At 38.8% G+C, this 20,296-nt stretch overlaps 2 protein-coding genes across 2 annotated transcripts in view; one reads left to right on the forward strand and one right to left on the reverse strand.

Moving 5' to 3' along the window:
* Positions 1–20,296, reverse strand: part of LOC143180139 (uncharacterized) — a 116,280-nt gene that overhangs the window by 95,071 nt on the left and 913 nt on the right. The gene's annotated exons all lie outside the window — the stretch shown is intronic.
* On the forward strand, positions 5,724–18,435 carry LOC143180141 (uncharacterized). The gene is made up of 6 exons (XM_076379674.1): positions 5,724–6,105; positions 14,138–14,343; positions 15,773–15,908; positions 16,121–16,254; positions 17,244–17,511; positions 18,298–18,435. Exons 1-6 carry the CDS (start codon positions 6,009–6,011, stop codon positions 18,369–18,371), a joined length of 915 nt encoding a protein of 304 aa, XP_076235789.1. The 5' UTR covers positions 5,724–6,008; the 3' UTR covers positions 18,372–18,435.

Below are 20,296 nucleotides of genomic sequence, written 5' to 3' on the forward strand. Positions count from 1 at the left end.
TGCAAGCCATTTGGCTGACGAGCGGGCTGAGTCTCTCCTCTGAGCTCCATGGGAAATATACAGAAGTGCGCTGGTTATAGTTACAGTTTTCATTCTGGTTTAGAGTTAGGTACGTGTCACGTCCCCACCAAGTATGGTGATTTCTTGAACTTCTTTGAGACTAGACGCCTCAGTACTAAACATTTCTAAGTTTCAAATTTGCTGATATTCGAGTCTTTTAACATTAAAATATTCACATTTTCAAATATTTCAATTTTGAAATATTTAAATATTCAAATTTTAAAATATTTGAATATTCAAATTTTCAAACATTTGAATTTTAAAATATTTGAATATTCAAATTTTCAAACATTTCAAGTTTGAAATATTTAAATATTTAAATTTTCAAACATTTCAAGTTTGAAATATTTAAATATTCAAACTTTGATATTTTTATATATATTTAAATACTTTAAAATACTTTTGAATTTTCAAACTCTCAAGTTTTGATTTGTTTCTGAATTTTAATTCCTTGAGAAGTGTAACTATAACAGGGTAGGTATTTCTGTACTTTTGCTTAACATTTTATAAAGTCATAAATATGATGAAAAAGCGTTAAATTTTTATACTGAGTAATAAAATATTAGGGTTAGTCTTTTGCCAAATTGTTTACAATAATAGTAAAATTTCTGCTTGATCCATTACACTACAACAGTGAAGGAACGTAGGCAGCCATTTCAATTTATGATAATTGAAAAAATATAAATTTTCGAATTTTTGGATAGACCAGTTTAAGAGAAATACGGCGATTTTTTGCTATTGGTTCATGACCCACTGACACGGTCTTGACGTGGGAGACACGTAGCTGAGGTCAGCTGAAATACTGATGGCTCACTTTCATCTCGTCAAAGATACAGGTGAGAGTGCATGAAAGGAAAGTTCATGTGGTTTAAATAATTTTAAAATACAGAGTATATAATATTCGTCGTATCACTAGGATTAATCATATTATAATATTTAATTTCAAATAAAAGCGATAACCAGTGCCGATCTACTGATAATAAGCCATAGCTTACACAGTTAATTGTAATACGTAAGCTAATGTACCTAACACATTTGTAGAATAATACCTATTATAATTTCAGATATTTAATAGAACTCTATAACTCTACTTAACAAAATTATTGTGCACTCACGGAAATTTGCAAAAACATAAAATATCAAGAGTAGATAAGTATCTACTTACTCAATTACATATTATAATATTTAGAGGGTGAAACAAATCTCTACTGACGTTGCATCTCTTCACTTATGATTATACTAATATTAATTAGTATAAAACAATAGTTATATTAAATTCTCCATAATTTCAACTTTGTTTCCTTCTATCTCATATAAATTTGCAGCACATGAATACGTGTAACTACTCGATGAAAGCTTCACTCCCGATAAACATCATGACCCATCGTTGGCTCACAAGGCACGGTCGAGCTAAATACATAAGCAGCAAATACCCAACTCTAACTTTCATCTTTTCAATAATACATACCTATTTATAGTTGGAATAACCCTCGAAAGCTTAGCAACCCCTAAAATTTGATTGGAATCGACGTGGGACAGTCCTAGTCCCCTCATTGGACGAGGAGCTCGCGGACTTAGCTACTCGTAAGGTTTTGCCTCGATTACTCGCTGACCCGGCACACTTGACCTTCTTCGCCAGGGTGCGCGGGAAAAACCGCAGATAGACGGAACGATAACGTGAAACAGCTTCTGATCGTCTAAGATTGACTGTATTTTGCTTAGGCAGGAGAAGATTGATCAGCGATTTCACGCCTCTGTTGAAAGCCTGTCTTTGTTTCGAGAGGTCAAAGCATAGTGAGATTTACGTGCGTCGAGGCTGCCTCAAGGAAAAGTAACTCTGGATCTCGGGCCAGTGAATCCATTCAACGTCGAAGTGATAGCGAAAAAATGATTTTTTTTGCGGTTTTTATACTATAAAATATCGCGTGGATGGAAAGTTACAGTCAAAGTTGGTCTAGAGCTGCCCACTCATCGTCGAGCTTGTTATTCTCGGGAAACTTCGTTCCATCTTTTCAATTCACTTTTTGGGGATGTACTACCGGCTGATCTCGCTTCTTCAAAGAGATCTGTCTCGGAGTTATCTCTTCCCGACTCTGTTTATCAAGTCGTAACTCATTCGCCACGTTAACCCTTTGACTGAGGACCAGTCTGCGCTTTGCACGTTTTCAGGTAAATTTGTACTAATCTACGTTTCATACATCTCCATGGAGAATGTTATTCTAATTATTCATAATTCTTGGAAAATTAATAAATGACAAATAAATAATTACAGAAATGTACGAATTAAGCTTCTAAAAGAATTTTTAACGATGACTGTAATAGCTCAGATTTATACTTTTAACTATGGGAGTCCAAGTATAATTTTATTTCAGACTATAAATGTCGCAACGTGTAAAGTAAATGTTCCAGTGCCTGGACATTTAAGATGTCAGGTGTCCCAGCAGGTAAGCAATTTTTTTACCTATTTTTATACATGATCAGACACTTAAATTACACCCCAGTAGCTAAATATACTATTCTATGACACTATTTCTTGTTCTTTTATAAGGTATATTAGAGTTGAAGCTTAAATTAGATAAAATTAGAGTTAGTATTCAGATACCTGGGACATGGTCAGCTACTAGGACATTTATCTTACCTTATTTAAGATATTTTGTACATTATCTACAATATGTTTTTTACGTATTTATATTTCTTATAGACAAATTCATGAACATCTGAAATCTACTGTCACGTATCATAAATGAAGATCGATGAAGTGAAGAACAGTACAAGTCCACAATTAACCATTTTCAAATAACCCCAAAACTATATTTGGACCGCAGAGTCAAAAAATACGGACTCAATACATCCTGGCTTTGAGGTCCAGACATGTAAAATGCAGAAAACGACACATCGAGATTAAATATCTCAAAATGTAGTCTCTGGACTCGTATTCCTCTTCAATTCACCGGCTCCCTGAACAAAGGAAGTTCCAGGAAGCCTCTTCTGTCTCAAATTCCATCATAAAGTATTATTAAATTCACATTGTCAGACTCTAAAAGCAATTTTATGTCCCGTATTAAAATCTGGAAACACAGAAAAGATCTAAACGAGGAACAGGAAGCGGGGCGTATCTCGAAAAGTACAAAATACACTGCAACAGTTACCACGCTTAATTAATGATCCGCGAGTGACTGTATCCCCTTATATTATTTCACGCGACTCACCCTTTAGTTCCATTCCCAGCCCCGTCGTATGGAACTGCCACCGATTTTACGACATCCTCTATCCACTTGGTCAAAATGTCGCGCGGTTTCGAGTCAACGTCTCCATTTGCAGTCCAACGTTATTAAAATTACGCACGGCTGAGCATGCGACCCGTTACCCTCTCGCCGGGGAATTTTAAATTGACGGAGTTCCATGAATAATACGGACATAAGCGCGTTACGCGGGCGAGCGCAGCGTATCCGGGCGGAGCGGATGTCTACGAGATCGCAGCCAGCGGCAGGGCAAATCCCAGATAAGTACAGATATTATAGGTGTGCATATTACATGCAACTCCGTGCGCGGATATATTCGCGTGATTTGTTGTATTTACGGTGGCCGAACGGGGAACAGGGTCTCGCTCCTCTTCTCCCTCTTTCGTTCCACGCATCTCTGTCCCTCTACCTGCCACTGTGCTGTTGTTGTTGAATCGGTGCGCGCGAGCGCAATTCACGGCGCATTAATCGGCTGCAGGCGAAACGCGCGATGCTTTCGCGCTGTTTTCGGCGAGGCTGATAATTTCCGTGAAAACGGTGAACACATCGGCTTTGTCGTTCGTCGAACGCGCGATTTGAAGAATTGAAAGGGAAGAGAGAGGGAGCAAGGCACACAGCACGCTTTGGTAGCAGTGTGTACAGTGTGTCTACAGCCGAAAATTTGACCCTTTCACTGTAGAATCAAATTTTATCAACGATACAGACGGTGTATATTTCATGATGCTTTTTATATTAAATATACAGATAAAAAGTACTGTGCTCTTTGTAGATAGATTTGTTCTAGTTGTGTTTTCAACTTTCGATATTTAATTTTTGATATATCATAAGTAAAATACTGTTTTAGTGAGTGAATGAAGTTGTGATTTAAATTATCAGAAATATGGTAATCAGGAAATCAAGCAAAATAGTGCAAATTTATGATGAAAGAATTAAGATGCGCGGAAAAAAAATATTCATTTTCCACACCCCTGTTTTGTATTCTAGAATTAATACATGGGCGTTAATAGCTACATCATTTATCTATGTTAGACTGAAGAGTCTTAACGTGCCGCTTTGCTCAAGTTCTCCTCCTACTAAATTGTGAAGGGATGAAGGAAGAGATAATTTTACGTTTCGAAAATGAATGGAAGGCATGGAATGATATTTTTTCTCAATGGGGCTCCGTTTTACTGGCAGCCCGACAATCAACTAAAGAGTTAATGGGAAACTAAAGAAAGCTCTACTTCGTTTCATTTCGTACTCTAATGAAGGTTGCCGACCGCCGCCCTGGAGTTGCTTTTATCCTATGTTCAGTAAATTAGGGTACTTGTATTATTTATACCGAATATGTCCACATTTCGTGTCCCCTCGTGTCTCAAGGGTCTGCATCGTTTGACTTTCCGCTTAATTAGGAATAATAGCGAAGTGTTATTGTTTCTGCTTTAGAGTGAAATACCAAAAAAGAAAAGAATAAAGGATGTCTTATTTTCCCTAACTCTCATTTTTTATAAAACAGACAATAAATTCTAAGCTTATAGAAAACAATCAAGATCAAACTCTTAAGTATAATATTTATACAAAATAATATTCTTCCATTAATTAAAAGAGATGAATATAAATAATTTGATTATTTCTATCCCACGCCAAAATACTTTTACATACTTTCATCAAACGGTTTCTATCAACCAAGAACTGCTCAACTAGGACATCCAATCTATTTTATTTATCACGGCCCCTTTTTATCTTCCATCTAAGTGATTCAACCATTCCCAAATATCGTCCAATTTGCTGCCCCAACTCTCCACATTCCTATTTCCACGCAGGGCAATTCGATTTTCCATACAGGCCGATCCATTCCCGAAGCCCTTCATCCGCTGTCACTCAATTTGTCAATCGAGCATTAGTACACCAGCGGGGCAGCTTTGAAACAGGTAGTCCCGTGATCGCTGAACCCCTGGCCCAGGTTTCCATGGCGGAACCAAGGGAACGCAATCGACTGAGACCAAAAATCCGCATAATTCCTGGCGGAAGAGTCGGCCGGAGCGTAGCGTATTTCCCCCAATTTCGTTAGCGCCTGCACACACACGCGTCGCAGCGAAAGGGCCTCTCCCTCGCTCTGGCGCAGCGTCGCAGAGCGAGACGGAGAGTTTTGCAGCGATCATCGACTTGGAGAACGGCGCAGTCGCCCAGGAACCGACTCGAAATCGCCCCGTCTCCCTCCACGCTCTGCTCCCTGTTCCCGTGGCTCCCAGCTACTCCTCCGCCCTTCCCCCCTGCCACCACCACCGCCACCACCACCACCAAGGGAGCATCAGTGGTAGCAGCAGCAGCAGCAGCAGCAGCAGCCTCAGCAGCAGCAGCAGCAACACACCAGCACCTCTGTTCCTTCTGCTGGTGTGTGCCCCGTTGCCGCAATAGCGGCCGTCCGCTTCTCTCTCCCGCTGCCCGTATAGATTTTCAATTAGTGCACAGTGGAACGTGGAAAATAATGTGCCCGGCCGACACCCGCTGACCGTCCTCATCCTCGAAGGTCGACGTGCGTCGACGGACTTTCCGCGATCGTGTCCGAGAAACTGCGGGGCAAACAGAGAAAGAGAGAGACAGAAGGTCGGCGAAAGAGAGATCGATTTCGCGGAACGTGTGCGTGAAACAGTGAACTGACGGCGGCAGACGACGATGGCTGGTCAGTGACGGTGCCGACGAAGGATTCGCAGGATTCCATGCTCGATGGGACGAGGATACGCTGCGAGGATGACGCTTGACACGATACGAGGGACACTCACGTCCAAGCTGGTCGCGATCCTCGCGTTCGTGGTTCACTCAGGTAGGCCTGGATGCTCCTTTGACCAGTAGTCTGACGGAACTATGCGTTAGGAAAGTTGGCCGAGGTGCCCAGGTTCGTGGACTGCTAGGGTGTCAGACGAGCAAGTAGCTTTGGCGGGTGTCTGGTCAGACTGGGAGCTTCGTCCTCTTGGGGACAGATATTCCAGGTGGCGAAGTCCCCTTTCTTGCTATGGTCGTGCATGGAGCAGGTGTCCTAATCCCTTGTGAATGTGTAGGGTGTTGATGGATGATTCTACGACGTATTTTTCTTATTACGAGGGATCTCAGATGCCCACAGTGTATAAAATAAGGTCCTCCTGAACCCTCGATATCAATTTCCATTTGGGAATAAGGTTCTTCTTGAAATAGGTCTGTGAAAATATCTGCTTAACCCAGGGGTCCTATTGCGTGAGAATGTACATTTTCTACAATAGGTTCAATGAGTCGCTAGCATTCGCAATCGTCGACGTTCGTTACTTCTCTGCCAGTAAATAAACGTTTGTCACCGGACGATTGAGTTAGCCGTGCGCGACCGACCAGTTGAAGATATCGTGATCGTCAATACCGAGGCGATACGGGGATGTCCACGCGACTGTTCGCATTGTTTGGATGTTTGTACGATTCCGATCTACGCGTTTGCCAGGTGGACAATGAGCTTGTGGCATCCGAGCGTCATCGATCTCCGTCCCAAGCGTGTAATTTGCGTAATCTAGATATCCTGAGTGCGACCATCTCCGTTCTTCCGTTAGGAAGGACTTGGTAGATGAATACCAATTCCGATGCATCTCCAAGAAACACTTATTTGCCTCTCCTTTTTTCATTTGTGATACTTAGAAACTCTAATTTGGCTATTTTTTCGTGGAGATAAGGTTAAACTAGTTTTTGGTTAAGTTTAGTTTTTCGAAGCCTCTGGTGTCTCTATTTTTATTTAGGATATTTGAAAGCTCTAACTTGGCAATTTATGCTGAAGGCTAAGTTTCAATTAGGTTTGGGTTATATTTGAGTTAGATCCTCTAGGTCTCTCTCTAGGTTCTCCTTTTTCCATTTAGAGTACCTCAAAGCTCTAACTGGGCTAGTTTTTCCTGAAGGCTAAGTTTTAAATAGAGTTGGGTTATATTTGAATTTGATTCTCTAGGACTCTGGATCTCCTTTTTCCATTTAGAATATCTCAAACCTCTAACTTAGCTACTTTTTCTACAAGCTGCAGTTTCAGCTAACTTTGTATTCAGTTTAAGATAGATCCAAATTGAATCTTCATTAAGTATTTCATATATTCTTTCAATTTTCATGTTTCCTCTTGATCTCACTCATGTCTAAATCAGATCTCGGTTGCACCAAGCGCGATTCTTCTTCGCCTCGCTCAGTAGAGATCGTAAAATGGAATACCACGGTTATGACTATATCGAGACATGGAACGACCTGTTTCACGAGCAACGTATCGTGAGAATAGTTGAGCCAACAAAGAGGCACGATTTTTCCATTGTTTTCTACGTCGTGGAACGAAGTACCCGTTCTTCCAGACTTCTTTCAGACCGTGGCCCAGCGTTCAGCGAGCAAAGAAATGATTTCTAACGGGGAATTGCTTCCAAAATGTCATGGAATTAGAACTCCATTTTCCGATGAACGCTCAACCGTGCGTCGGTAGGTGGTTGGAACCTGCAGCAGGTTGGGCACAAATTTCCTTCGCGCAGAAAGCGCGCGCGAGAGGAAACGACGGTAATGCGGTAACCAACAGACATTTAGATAGGATCCGCTTTGTCGAGGATAGAAATAGGATTCTCGGGGACGCTGGAGCTGCCGAGGATAAGCGGAAAAGTGGATAAATTCCGAGTCTGAATAAAAGTTTCCACGGAAAAATCTCGATCACGGATATTCTCGAATTTCTAGACACTATCAAACTAGATCGTTCAACTATTCGTTTCAAACCAGGACGAGACGGCGATTCTCTACATAATTCTTCTTTAATTGTAGTCAATTATCAATTCTATTTAATTAGTCGAGTTGTTCGCTATCTACCATTCGTTTTCAAGGAAATTATGAAAAGATCCAGCATTTCTTAGCCCGAGAAAAGGTATCCACTATTCAGCGATTAACAAAGAACTACTCAGACGTCTCGTCCCCTCAAATGGCTCACGTCCGCAGAAATTAAGAGGAATTACGCGACACGACGAGCCCACAATTATCTGCTTGGAAGTGTTCGCCTCGAAGCTCTCAAAAACGCAATCAGGCCGCGAGAAACGAAACTCCGTGGGGCGTAATTACCTTGTTCGGGGAATTAGGAGGCTGAAAGAATGAATGAACGCGGTTCTGCCAGCGTTGGACGGGGTTCGAAGGGCGTTTTGCACGAGGAGTATTGTTTTATTTAAACGAGGCCCGAACTGGTCACCGTGAATCGTGAGCTTTATTGGAAATTGAGCCAATTAGAGTACTTGAGTTAACGACCTATCGTGATACGCTTTCGCGAGGCTAGTGGCGTCGTCGGTTGGGTTGGTGTTCCCATTCTCAAGAGGCTATAGTGTTTACTCGTTATAAGCTCATGCCTGTGTCCATTGTTTCTTGGAAATAGTGTATCATTTTGCGACACTGTTAATCTTCATTCTGACGCGATAAATAGGAGTTGTCAGCGCAGTTATTGACTTTAGAATTGTGCATTTCACATTCTATGTAGAAGCTTGCTGCTGGTAATAAATTCTGAGATAATGACTAGTATATTTTTATTTCGATGATCATTTATAGTGAATAAGATATCTAATAATAATTTGGGGCGTGTCTCCACATATGAGTTACAGAATTTGCATATGGCGACTATGAAGCTTATTTGAAAAACGGAACGCAAAGAAATTATTAATCTAGATAAGTGTAGCTATCAAGTGAGGTAGAACTGAGACAAAAAATGAGTTTGGAGAATGTGACAGAATTTAACAAGATGGTATCTAATGTTTCTGTAGATTCAAGCTCTGTGACGTATGAAAAACAGAAAATTTTAACGATAGGTACACTTATCTTGATTGATTATTCCTTTGAGTAGTCTTTTTTGAAGGGCTTCTATCTACAATCAGACAGCTGCAATCAAACAGGCAGTCATATGCAAACATTCTAAAAAGAAAGTTTAAATATCTCAGTTATTATATGACATTAGATTATTTCAAACTTAGAAACATCTATTTTCGAACAAACCTTTGAAAAATACAGATTTTAAAACTTTTTTTTAAAAAAGATATAGGTGAAAATCAAACCCAATTTATACCGAAAAATATTAATAAGTAACATGTTGTTGCTGATACGAAACGAGTAATTCGTTCGACATGTTGCGCGTTGACTGACGAATATTGGCTAACATAAACGATAAACAAAAATGGTCAAATAAATTTTAAAGCTTACTAAAAGTAGAATTTCAACCTTTAACATTTTCATTCTTCACCGTGTGATATTCATTTGAAAATAAAATATGTGACATACCAGTGATAGTACACTTTTTTATAAGTATTTTATCATCCACAATATCCTCTTCAATTGTAAAGATCCTTTAACTAAAATTCACCTGAAAATTTACCCAATGAACCGCCCATCTGGTAAAAAAATTCTTGACGTAATTTCCACTATGCCTTTCCTCTAAAAAAAAAAAATTCCTGAATTTGTACTTCTCTCCTCGGGGTCCCTGAATAGATGTGACCTCTCAAGCGAACGTGACGTCGCTTAACCAGCCATTTCATTCCCCCCCTCCTAATTTGAGTTAGCCTGTAGAGAGCGCGACGCCTCTAAATTCTTTACAACGACTGTGACAGAAAATTCGATAATTCGGGCCTCGAAAAAATACCGTTGTCGCACGCGAGCTGGAGATTAACGTCGGTGGCGCGGCGTGGCCGTTTAATTCGCAACATAAGCGAACGACCGCCAACGATAATACAGCCAGTAAATAATCAAAGCATATATCTGACTGCTGATTAACCTACCATCTCGACAGTTTCGTCCGACCCTCGTCCGATTGCCTTTAATTAAATCGACCATGTCCGTGTCCGTCACGAGCACGTGCGAGCAGCGTCGCGACGCCAGCGTCTACCTTTCGACACAACCCGACAAGACGCAGCGATATATATCGGTGATCCTGGGCTGTTTCATTAGCGGCTGACACGGTTGGAAATTCCGTCCTGGCGTTTTCCAAAATTGCCACCGCCTCAGGTGCACTTACCCCTCGGGTCTTCTTTTCTCAATTTTCAACAAAAACAGATCGATAGTCGGCAAGGGGATGATTTCGTCTCGAATAAGGGCGAAATAGGTCTCTTTAGGGCCACTTATATGGAACTTTTTTGTGGCTTCCCGAGAAGACAGCTTAATGCCGTTTTAGTACAGGTTTCCATCTTTTATTAGCTATTTTAAGAACACTCCTACTGTTCTGATCCTTTCTGCATTTCGTAAAATATTTCGAGACTGTTTGTAATTGATTTTGAGGGGTACGATGTCTGCCATCCATTTGGAGTTTCCATCGTCCGTTTTAGGGCCACAAAATATTGATTTCCAGCGTGGAAGATAGGTTTTCGCGTGTACTATATGGAACACCGCTGAATGGGAGGAAACGTTTCCGATAAATGTAACCAGATCTGACGAGACTTGCCCAAAAATACGACAAAAGGTACAAATTGACCCGAATGGAATATTAACCCCGCGGACATCAACCTCCGCAATTTTATAGCGATCCGAAATCATTCGTCGTATACACAACTCAGGGTTTGAATCTTTTAGAAATATAATTATAAGAGAAATCTGAAATTCGATATCCGTTAGTTTCATGCATATGGACGCATATTCAGATTAAAAGATCGAAGGAAAATGAATATTTGATACCCATAAACTCAAAATTTAATATTCAGAACCCATGATATATTCATCAGATTTTTAAAATCTCTATTCTGAAATGGACTTAGACTAGGTTTGCATTAATTAACGATGTTTCTAAAATAGAGAATACTTCTAATGTTCCTAAAATGGAAAGATGATCAATATTTATAGGCTCAAAAATCAAAATAAATATAGAAAATCAAATATTGTTCAAATCCCTGTAACTTTTATACTAACGAGGAAAATCACTTTAGTGTCATCTTTTGATTTTGATGAAATTTGTTGTATGAATTGAGTATCAAATTATATTAGACTAGTATTTCTTTAGCTGTTGATATTTATATTTACCAAGGGAAGATCATCCCCAAAATTACGGTGGAAAATACACTTTTGTAAATCCTCGAATTTCGTTTATGTCATTTAATAGCTTATAAAAAACAACACATTTTGTATATTTACCACTTTTCTCTACCTACATTAGTTTTAGAGATATTTACGAAAATATATTTTCCACCCCAACTTTGGGGTAGTTTTCACCCCCTAAACATGAGTATCAGCAGGTAAAAAAATACGTGTTTAATATTTTTCAGTGCACTACTTGTACATCAAGTTTCATCAAAATCGGAAGATGACACTAAACTGATATCCCTTGTAAATATAATTAAATAACAATTTAGTTCTTAAAGTAAAACATATAAGAGGAGCAATACCTCATCACCTAAACTATGTTCCACTCCCAACTATTAAATTTCATGTATAAATATCAAAATAGGTACCAATTATTTACTAACCTTTCGGCACAAATTTTTATCAAAATAAATTTCATACACGTATTTAAATGATCAGGAATTGGGTCCCGATCAGCAACTGGGTCCTTCACGGTCCTCCTAAAATATAGGTATTCAAGATACTTTGACGCGATGAAACTTGAACAGAATCAAAGTTCACATTCCCATAAGTTGAAGCCCTCGAAATCCGCCGCGATTGAGGGCCCATTCACCGAACATTCAATGAATTACACGAAACGAGACTACAAACTGGTTCTCCAGGCTTCATCCATTTCGCAAGCAACGCGGACAAAACGGGCCGGTTGATACATACGCTTCAAGGGGGTGGAACTTAATTAAGCCCACTCGAAAAACTGCAACTGCGCTCTTGCGCAGCGTTTAGCGCGGGTCCGCGCGTACCCAACAACCGAAAGCGGGATAATGGTGGATAGGTATAATAGAAAATAAAGAGGGCCAGGAATCGGCAGGGCGGACCTCTCGATGCCGTTTTAACACTTGACGTTCGTGAAAAAGCGGCCGCTTTTGTAATTTACGTCGCTGAATCGGCTGAATATCGGCTGAAAATCGCTGATTTTCCGTCCCCGCGAGAGCGCATTCTGGGGACGCGGAGCGCAGAGAGCATCGATGAACGGAAATTCGCTAATTCCGTACCGCTGACGACGATACAATTTAATTGTTCCCTATCGTTTCCAATAACTTCTGTCTCTCTCTCTCTCTCTCTCTCTCTCTCTCTCTCTCTCTCTCTCTCTCTCTCTCTCTCTCTCTCTCTCTCTCTTTCTCTCTCTCTATCTCCCCCTCTCTCGCTCCTCTTTCCCTCCCTCTATGGCGCTCCCCTCCCTGACGCTGTGTTTAAAGGTGAAGTCGATTGGAATTGCAGAAAATGCCCGATTAATTCCCGTTCTCCTGTTCGGTCTCGCGTTTCCGCGATTGTCGTCAGAAGTATTCCCGTTCGACCGGGTAATTTTAAGAAGCTTAAACCGTAAGAGGATTAGGACGCAGTTGGCAGAGCAGTTACAGACGTTTACTAGGAAAATTGTCGTGCAAAAGTGGCCTGTGCTCTTGTGTTTTACGAGGCTGATTTTTAGTTTAGTCACGGCGATTGTACTGAACCGCGGAGGACTGTCTGGGCGAGAATCGCGTGTAGGAGAACGGGGGATAGCGGAGGAAGGAAGAAATTTAGAAAAACGGCACTGCGATTTTCGTCGAGCGTGGAATTGTATAGAAAGTAGAATAGGGCAGAGTGTGCTCAGACGCGGGTTTAGGTATGCCAATCGCTTGTGGGCGAGGAGATTAAATTGCATGCGCAGATGTAATTTTGAACGTGACGCAGTAAATAGAATGTGAGAGTGAAGGAGTTCGTTCATTGAATAGTTCGACGAGGACAACTCAAATGGAATGATCACTTTTGAGTGAATCTTTGTTAATTTGTGAAGACACTGAGTCGAATAAATCAATGTCTCCATTTGAGGGCATGTAGCTTACGAGATACAAGGAATTACGCTTATTTTAAGAACTTGTAAATTTGAACATATTTTAAGGTACATACTCTTTACACTTGGTCACACTCGCAGAGTTGTCAAGTACACAGTAAAAATGCTCGGTATACGGTTTTAAACTATTCGAATACATATTTCAGACGGAGTGCATAGCATGAAATAAAAATAAAAGAGTTTAATTATAACAAGGATTGTTTTTATGAATCCAACTTAACCAACTGTACGCAATATCGGCGGAATCAGTAGAAAAACCTTTAATTTATTGCGTCATCATTATGAACTATATTCATTTATCACAAAAAGAATTAAGCGAAGCAGATAACAAATCTGTAGGTCCACCAATAAACACTCCGTGAAATGAGCTAGCAAAATCTTAAGAATGATCAAACATCACCAGGGAGTCGTAAACCTAAATTAAAGTCCGTAAACCGACTACCACTTTGCAGTATACAGTAGAATATCTCAGTGCGTGGTCAGACAGCCCATAGTTGCCAGCCATAATTCGTCTTATGATTGAGTTCAACGTAACAAATATAAAGTGAAATAACCCAAAAAGTGTATATATATACCTTGAAGAATTAGAAGCCCATTTTTTTAAACATATACAGGGTGATCCAGAATTACAGGAGAATTACACAAGAAACCCTTTTCATCTAATGAACGTATAGATACCGACAATAAGACGTAAATTAGCATTAAATTAGCAATTTGTTCCTAACACTACTCTTGATTCCCTATTTTTGATAACATTTTTAAATACGAATAATATTTCGCAATCTTCTATGTAATGTAATCAAGCATCAAGCATACTGCCTTTTTCCCACATAAAGGAAACGAAATGAAAAATCTGACGACAGCTAATTTCACAAGGTGAAACGACGAGAATGCAATGTACAAGTCAGGTGCTTTTCAGGTATCCTGGCCCTTCGAATGACTGCTCTTCAGATACCCCAGCACGTGGTCCTAAACGAGACGGTTCGCATGCAGTGCAACTTCAACCTGGACAAGGAGCTATTGTACTCGGTGAAATGGTACAAAGACGGCCACGAGTTTTACCGTTACGTACCCAGGGACGTGCCCACTGTGCAGACTTTCAGGGTTCCTGGTGTCAACGTGAACGTGAGTCTTCAACAAAAACAGCGAATCACAGTGTCTCCTCGTTGAACGCTCGGTTTTTGTATCACGACGAACACTCATAGCTGATCACAAAATTTATTATAACTGAGTAGCGTCAAACATATGAATGGCGAATGATCGACGAATGAATGGGTCTTAAAAACAAAACCAAGCGTTCTTCGAGTAAAGACTGTATATGCCAGCTTACGTGACTTGGCCATTCATGCTTGTTCAAAACTAGTCCTCGCTATATTGTTTGATTACTTTCTTGTACACCCTGGTCAATCACACAGTTTATTTTAGGTACATGAAAGATACTTGAAACCAAATTTCCTCTCAATCGTTGTTCTATCACCTCTGAGTGATTGAAATTTGTAACCATCGATATAGCGATGAACAAAATAATTCTCAATAATTGATATCGATACTTAAACGACATTTAAGCGAATATACTAACTCTTCATTCTGTTCAATAATAGCGGTATTACTGTTTCACAATTCTATACATAACGTTGTTTATGGTACTGCATTACGTCGTCTCCTACACACAGTCACTTTGCAAACACAACATATGTACATATGTACAATATTACATTCATGTTGGCATTGTTATTGGTTTCCTTTGAGGTTGACTTTGAATTGGCACATGAAATTCATACCTGAGACAGGGATAAATATACATTTGTCAGGATTTGACAATATTGGCTATATTATTTGAATCTAACTTTGCATACGTATAAATAATCTTAAAGTATCACATGTAATTACAATAAATATGAAAGTTTGTTTTAATGTTAAAATAGAAAATCTGCGAATAAATAAAACTATCTGTTACGAGTTTTTTTACTTTTTCAGATCTGGTCCATATTACCACCTCACTTTCTCAAAGCTTGTATTTAACACAGTTTTGTAAAACTGGCATAGTTTCAAAACAGTTGAATTTTCATGTTAAAATACTGCTGATACATTATCTCAGCTCTATATGCCACCATTTTCATATTCTGTTGATGCAATTTTATTTTTAATATGTATTTTTCACAAAAAAGAAAAATTGGTCTATATTCCCTCATTCTCCCCCATTATTTAGTATTCATTCTACCAAGCATGAATATTAATTCTAGAAAACGAATACTCTGTATTTTCATGACTAATCAAATTTTTAGCATAGAATATTACCGTGTAATAATTACTCCAAATAAAATATTTTCAATAAAAAGAATGTTAACCAAAAATACAGTTCGCAATATTCTGCCACAGAAATAAAAATCTACAGATAAACATAAAGTATAACATTTGTGTTAAGAAAATATCGAATAGCATTTGTGTTCTAGAATTAAATATCAATATCAAATGCATCTCTAATTTTCTGTATAATTATTTTACAATCGAACTGCTTGAAATTTGCATAGAAAACCAATCGTCGCGTTTTCAGATAAACAATTCAACGGAGAGATCGGTGGTGCTCAACAATGTGAACCTGACCAGTTCGGGAAGATACCGATGCGAGGTGTCTGCAGAGGCGCCTGCCTTTCAGACAGTGTCCGACCACGCGGACATGACAGTAGTCGGTGAGGAAAATTCCCTAAAATATAGTGGCTCGTGAAACTTTGAAATTCGGGGCTGGGATGAATCCTAAGGGTCCTGGATTCCGGGAGATTGGAATCCCAACAACTGTTCTGAATTCTAAGCGTCTTGAATTGTAATAAGCTCGGCTTCTAAGCGTCCAAGCTGTGAAGAGTGTTCGACCAAATAGCAACCCAGAAATCGTCGTTTATTTCAGTTCTCCCCGACGAAGGGCCACGAATAACGGGTGGCAGGAATCGCTACCAGGTGGGGGAAGTTGTTCGTATGAACTGCACGTCCGCACCCTCGAAACCTGCCGCTTTGTTGACTTGGTTCATCAACGGTGACCCGGTAAGCACCCAGCAATAAAACCTTTGATATTGTACCCACGCGGCTGAGTAACGTCCAAACAAATTCGCCATTTATTTTCGATTGGTTACAGAGCGTTTCAATGTAGTAAAATCGGTATGGCCTTGCAAGAAAAGAGAGTCATATATAGCTCTTCGATTTATTTGGGGTGAGACAGTTTCACCCTATTAGATTAATCGGAAATTTCTGTCACATTTTTTAATTAATAATTAATTTTTATGATGAACGAGTTCTATAACTATCGAGCAATCTATGCTGTAACTACATGAACGCTGATGGATAATTGATGAATTTTCGAGAGTAAAATCTAATTAAGTTAATGAAAGTACATTCTCCTAAAATTATTTTGCAAGAAACTTTGACTAGTAGAAGTTTACCTACACTTTCGTATTGGTACAATTAAAGGACCGATTTATGCTGTGAACAGAGTTAACCTTTAACTATATATTGATAAAGAAATATTCAGTACCAATGTTATTCTTTTGAATGTGGACTATTCTTTGAGAAAATCTAGACTGATTTCAACTTGAGAAACCATGTCATAGCAGTATGAATATTCAAGGACAGAGTTACCCTCACAGAATCAAGGTGACCTTCAAAACCTTAGGAACCATGAAACTCTAAAAGAATTAAAAAGGAATAACTTCTGCTTGTTTCTTATACAGGCCCATGACTCTATATCATGTAAATTTAATACTTGTATGTTACACAAGATGATTCACTCTGCAACTTCTCCTTTCTCAGTGTCCCAAAACGAATAGATCTGTTTGGTCCGACGTGACCCACCCACAGAACGACGAATGAACTCGTCTTTCTCGGTTAGCAGATTCACAAGATTGGCCTATTAACTTCCAAGTTGAAAGCAATTCGTAAACTTCTCGAAACTGCTCGCTAAATGACGCTAGAACGCGCGTTTCAATCCCGCCTCTATTGCAACCATTACCAAAACAGGGGGCACGGGGGGATTTCAGGCCGATACCCAGTACCTGAAGGGGCCGCACATCACCGCGGTGGACGAGAAGGGCCTGGAGACCGCGGTATTGGGCTTGGAGTTTCGCGTCGCCAACAAACACTTCAAACGGGGCGACATGAAGCTAAAGTGCTTGGCAACAATAGCGACCGTCTATCTGCAGAGCAACGAAGCGAACGTGGAAGGGGACGAGAGGATTCTGAAAGCGCCTGTAATGGAGAGCCGCGAGACCAGGGCGCAAAGCCACACTCGTAACGATTTAACGAATGGTAAACTTCCGGTCTGGATATCACCGTTTTCCCCTCATCAGTTCATGAGCTTCCCGCCCTCTCGTTTCTCTCCCTTTCGGCAACCCCGGAAACCCTCTTCTTCCGTTTTCCTTCGCTCCATTTCATTTAGTCATTCGCAATTTTTCTTATTTTTAACGTCAAAGAATGATTGACCGTGCTACAGCCTGGTGCAGGCCAATTATTTATTTAGTTGACTCAGGAGGCTCAAGTGGATTGTTATTTACGGAAGAAATTTTTGTCGATACGATATTTCTGGGGGTAATTCAAGTGGCATCGAGAGAGAATCGCTATTCGAGGGAAATATTTTTTAGGGAATTGAATTAACGTTAAGAACGTAGAATTTCAGTAAGATCAGCTTACTATTGATTGTTTTTGACATTTTTTCGAAAGCAATGGATCTTGCTAAAAAACATTTCCTACTTTTTACCCCTTGAAAAATTCTTCTGTCTTTTAAGTTAAATATTATAAATTCAAGATATTCTTTGAAATATGGAATTATTTGCTAGATTTTTGAAACGACAGTCACAACAAGAAATATTATAATTTTCTTACAGTCAGAATAAAGTCTATTCACTCAACCAAAGATCAAGAATCAAGGAGATGTAACATCTTCTCTACATACTACTAATATTTGGTTACACCCTCTTCTTTCACTACTCTTCATTTCTAATTTCTTTTGCATCTCTTCTGCTTATTCCGTATCTTATTTTGCTCTCTTTTTCTTATCTAGCCCCGCCAATAAACAAAATTAATTTATTGTTTCAGGAAGTCAAACAGCAACAATACTCTATTATTGGATGCTCGTCGCCACGATCGCATGGATCGCTTTGGTGCGATAATAACGAAACACTGTTTTTTCACGTTGCTTCCTAAAAGCGTAAGACGACTACGTTTAGGAAATTCGTTTCCAACGTATCTAATACTAATTTTTAAGTCGCGTAATCGTAATTAAATATCATCATATCGATAACACATGGTTAAGGGTGACGTCCAACCAAGCGTCGTCGGCATACAGTGACGGATCCACAGAATACTTTCTTTTTCTCAATTGAATAGTAAATTTTAATTTTCATAGAAAACACGACATCCTTATCACATTTGCTTCAGCCATTTTCAAATATTTGTACATTGAAATGATAATCTATCTAAAACACTGCTTTAAGATGACGTTTGACATCTTTAACATTTTTCTAAATACAAATATAGAATTTCTATTCCTTAAATCTAAGAGTCGTCATAGCTTTTTAGAAAAAGGAAACTTCTTTCACGAAAGGAGAACTATGAATGTTTTTGGCCCATTGATATTACTATTTATTGATGTGCAAGTGAAAATGTCTCTTGTTATTCTTTACTACCACTTTTTCATAAAAAGATTCATGGATCCACCACTGGTAATATACCAACGTATGTTCTAGGCTCTAAATGTATTCTTGCGTGAAGGAAAAAGTCTTGTTTAAAACATATCTATGGAATCAAATGGTGAAAAAAATTGCAAAAAAAAAAAAGAAAAGAACAAAGTGAAGAAAAAGAGGGGGAACATAAATCCGTCTCTTTATGCATATGTGTGTTAGGTCGTCCAGAAAATTATAAAGTTCTTGTTGCTTTCCCAATCACCAATATATACATATATAATATTATTTTTTACTACAGTTTTATAAGAGTACTTCCATGTTTATGGCATATCAGTTTTTGCAGTTCAAATGAAATGATCTATGGAAAGACTCCTTATCCATTGCGAGAACCTACAATTGTTTTGTACAAGCGCAAAGGAAAGCAATTATGAACACTTTCTGGTAGCTAGTTACATGAATCACAGTGCTGGGTTTCCATTAGTTCAAACAAACTGTTATAAATTCATTGTTATAAGTGTACATTAAATACATATTAGGATATAGTTCCCTACGAAATATTTCAGGTAACTAAAGCATAAAATTTTTAAACAATGATTCATACAGTAAATAAGAATCTAGAAATAACAAATTCCTTTTCAATTATAAATAAGCAAATCTTTATCGATATTTTGTGGAATAGTTTAAGTAACTAAAGCACGATGCTTGGAAATAATTTTATAATATAATTATAATAAAATTATGTATATTGACGAATTGTTAAGACCACATGTCTAAAACAATCAGTTTCCTAAAAAGTTATATTTTCTTACAATCAAATTTCTTTTTGATTACAAACAAAACTATTTTAGTCAATATGTTAGATTTCTAAGGCATGAAATATTCAAATTATTATCTCGTAATTCAACGTGATATAAAAATAATTATACGTCATAGCTATTCAAACGACCAGTTTTGTACAATCTTATTCAAATTGATTCAAAAATTGATTACAATTTACATTTTTTTAAATGGTACCCAGCACTGATTCAAAAGTGTATCTCGCGCAACATAAATTTCAGCCGCAATAATATTCATGAGTGTATATTTTTACCTAGATTTTTATATTTGACGGTTGTGCGACTTAATCATGTTCACGTCCTGATTTTCGAGCATGATTAAAGTACTTCAGTGCAAATAATTTCCCGCGAACGCACCCGTTTAAGTCCGAGGAATTGAGAAAATGTCAAAAATACTCGCGCCCTAATACGAGGACATTAAGATAAAAAGATTTCGAAGCGGGAAATGATATCTAAGTGTGTCGTGTTCATGTTTCACGCGTTCGATGCATGTTTGTGTAAATCTTTTCATTCGTGACATTGAACCAAAGTCCCAGAAGATGTCCATATAACACCGAGGGGTGTAAATCGCACATT

Source organism: Calliopsis andreniformis, chromosome 6 (genome assembly GCF_051401765.1).
Source record: "Calliopsis andreniformis isolate RMS-2024a chromosome 6, iyCalAndr_principal, whole genome shotgun sequence".
Taxonomy (NCBI): Eukaryota; Metazoa; Arthropoda; class Insecta; order Hymenoptera; family Andrenidae; genus Calliopsis; species Calliopsis andreniformis.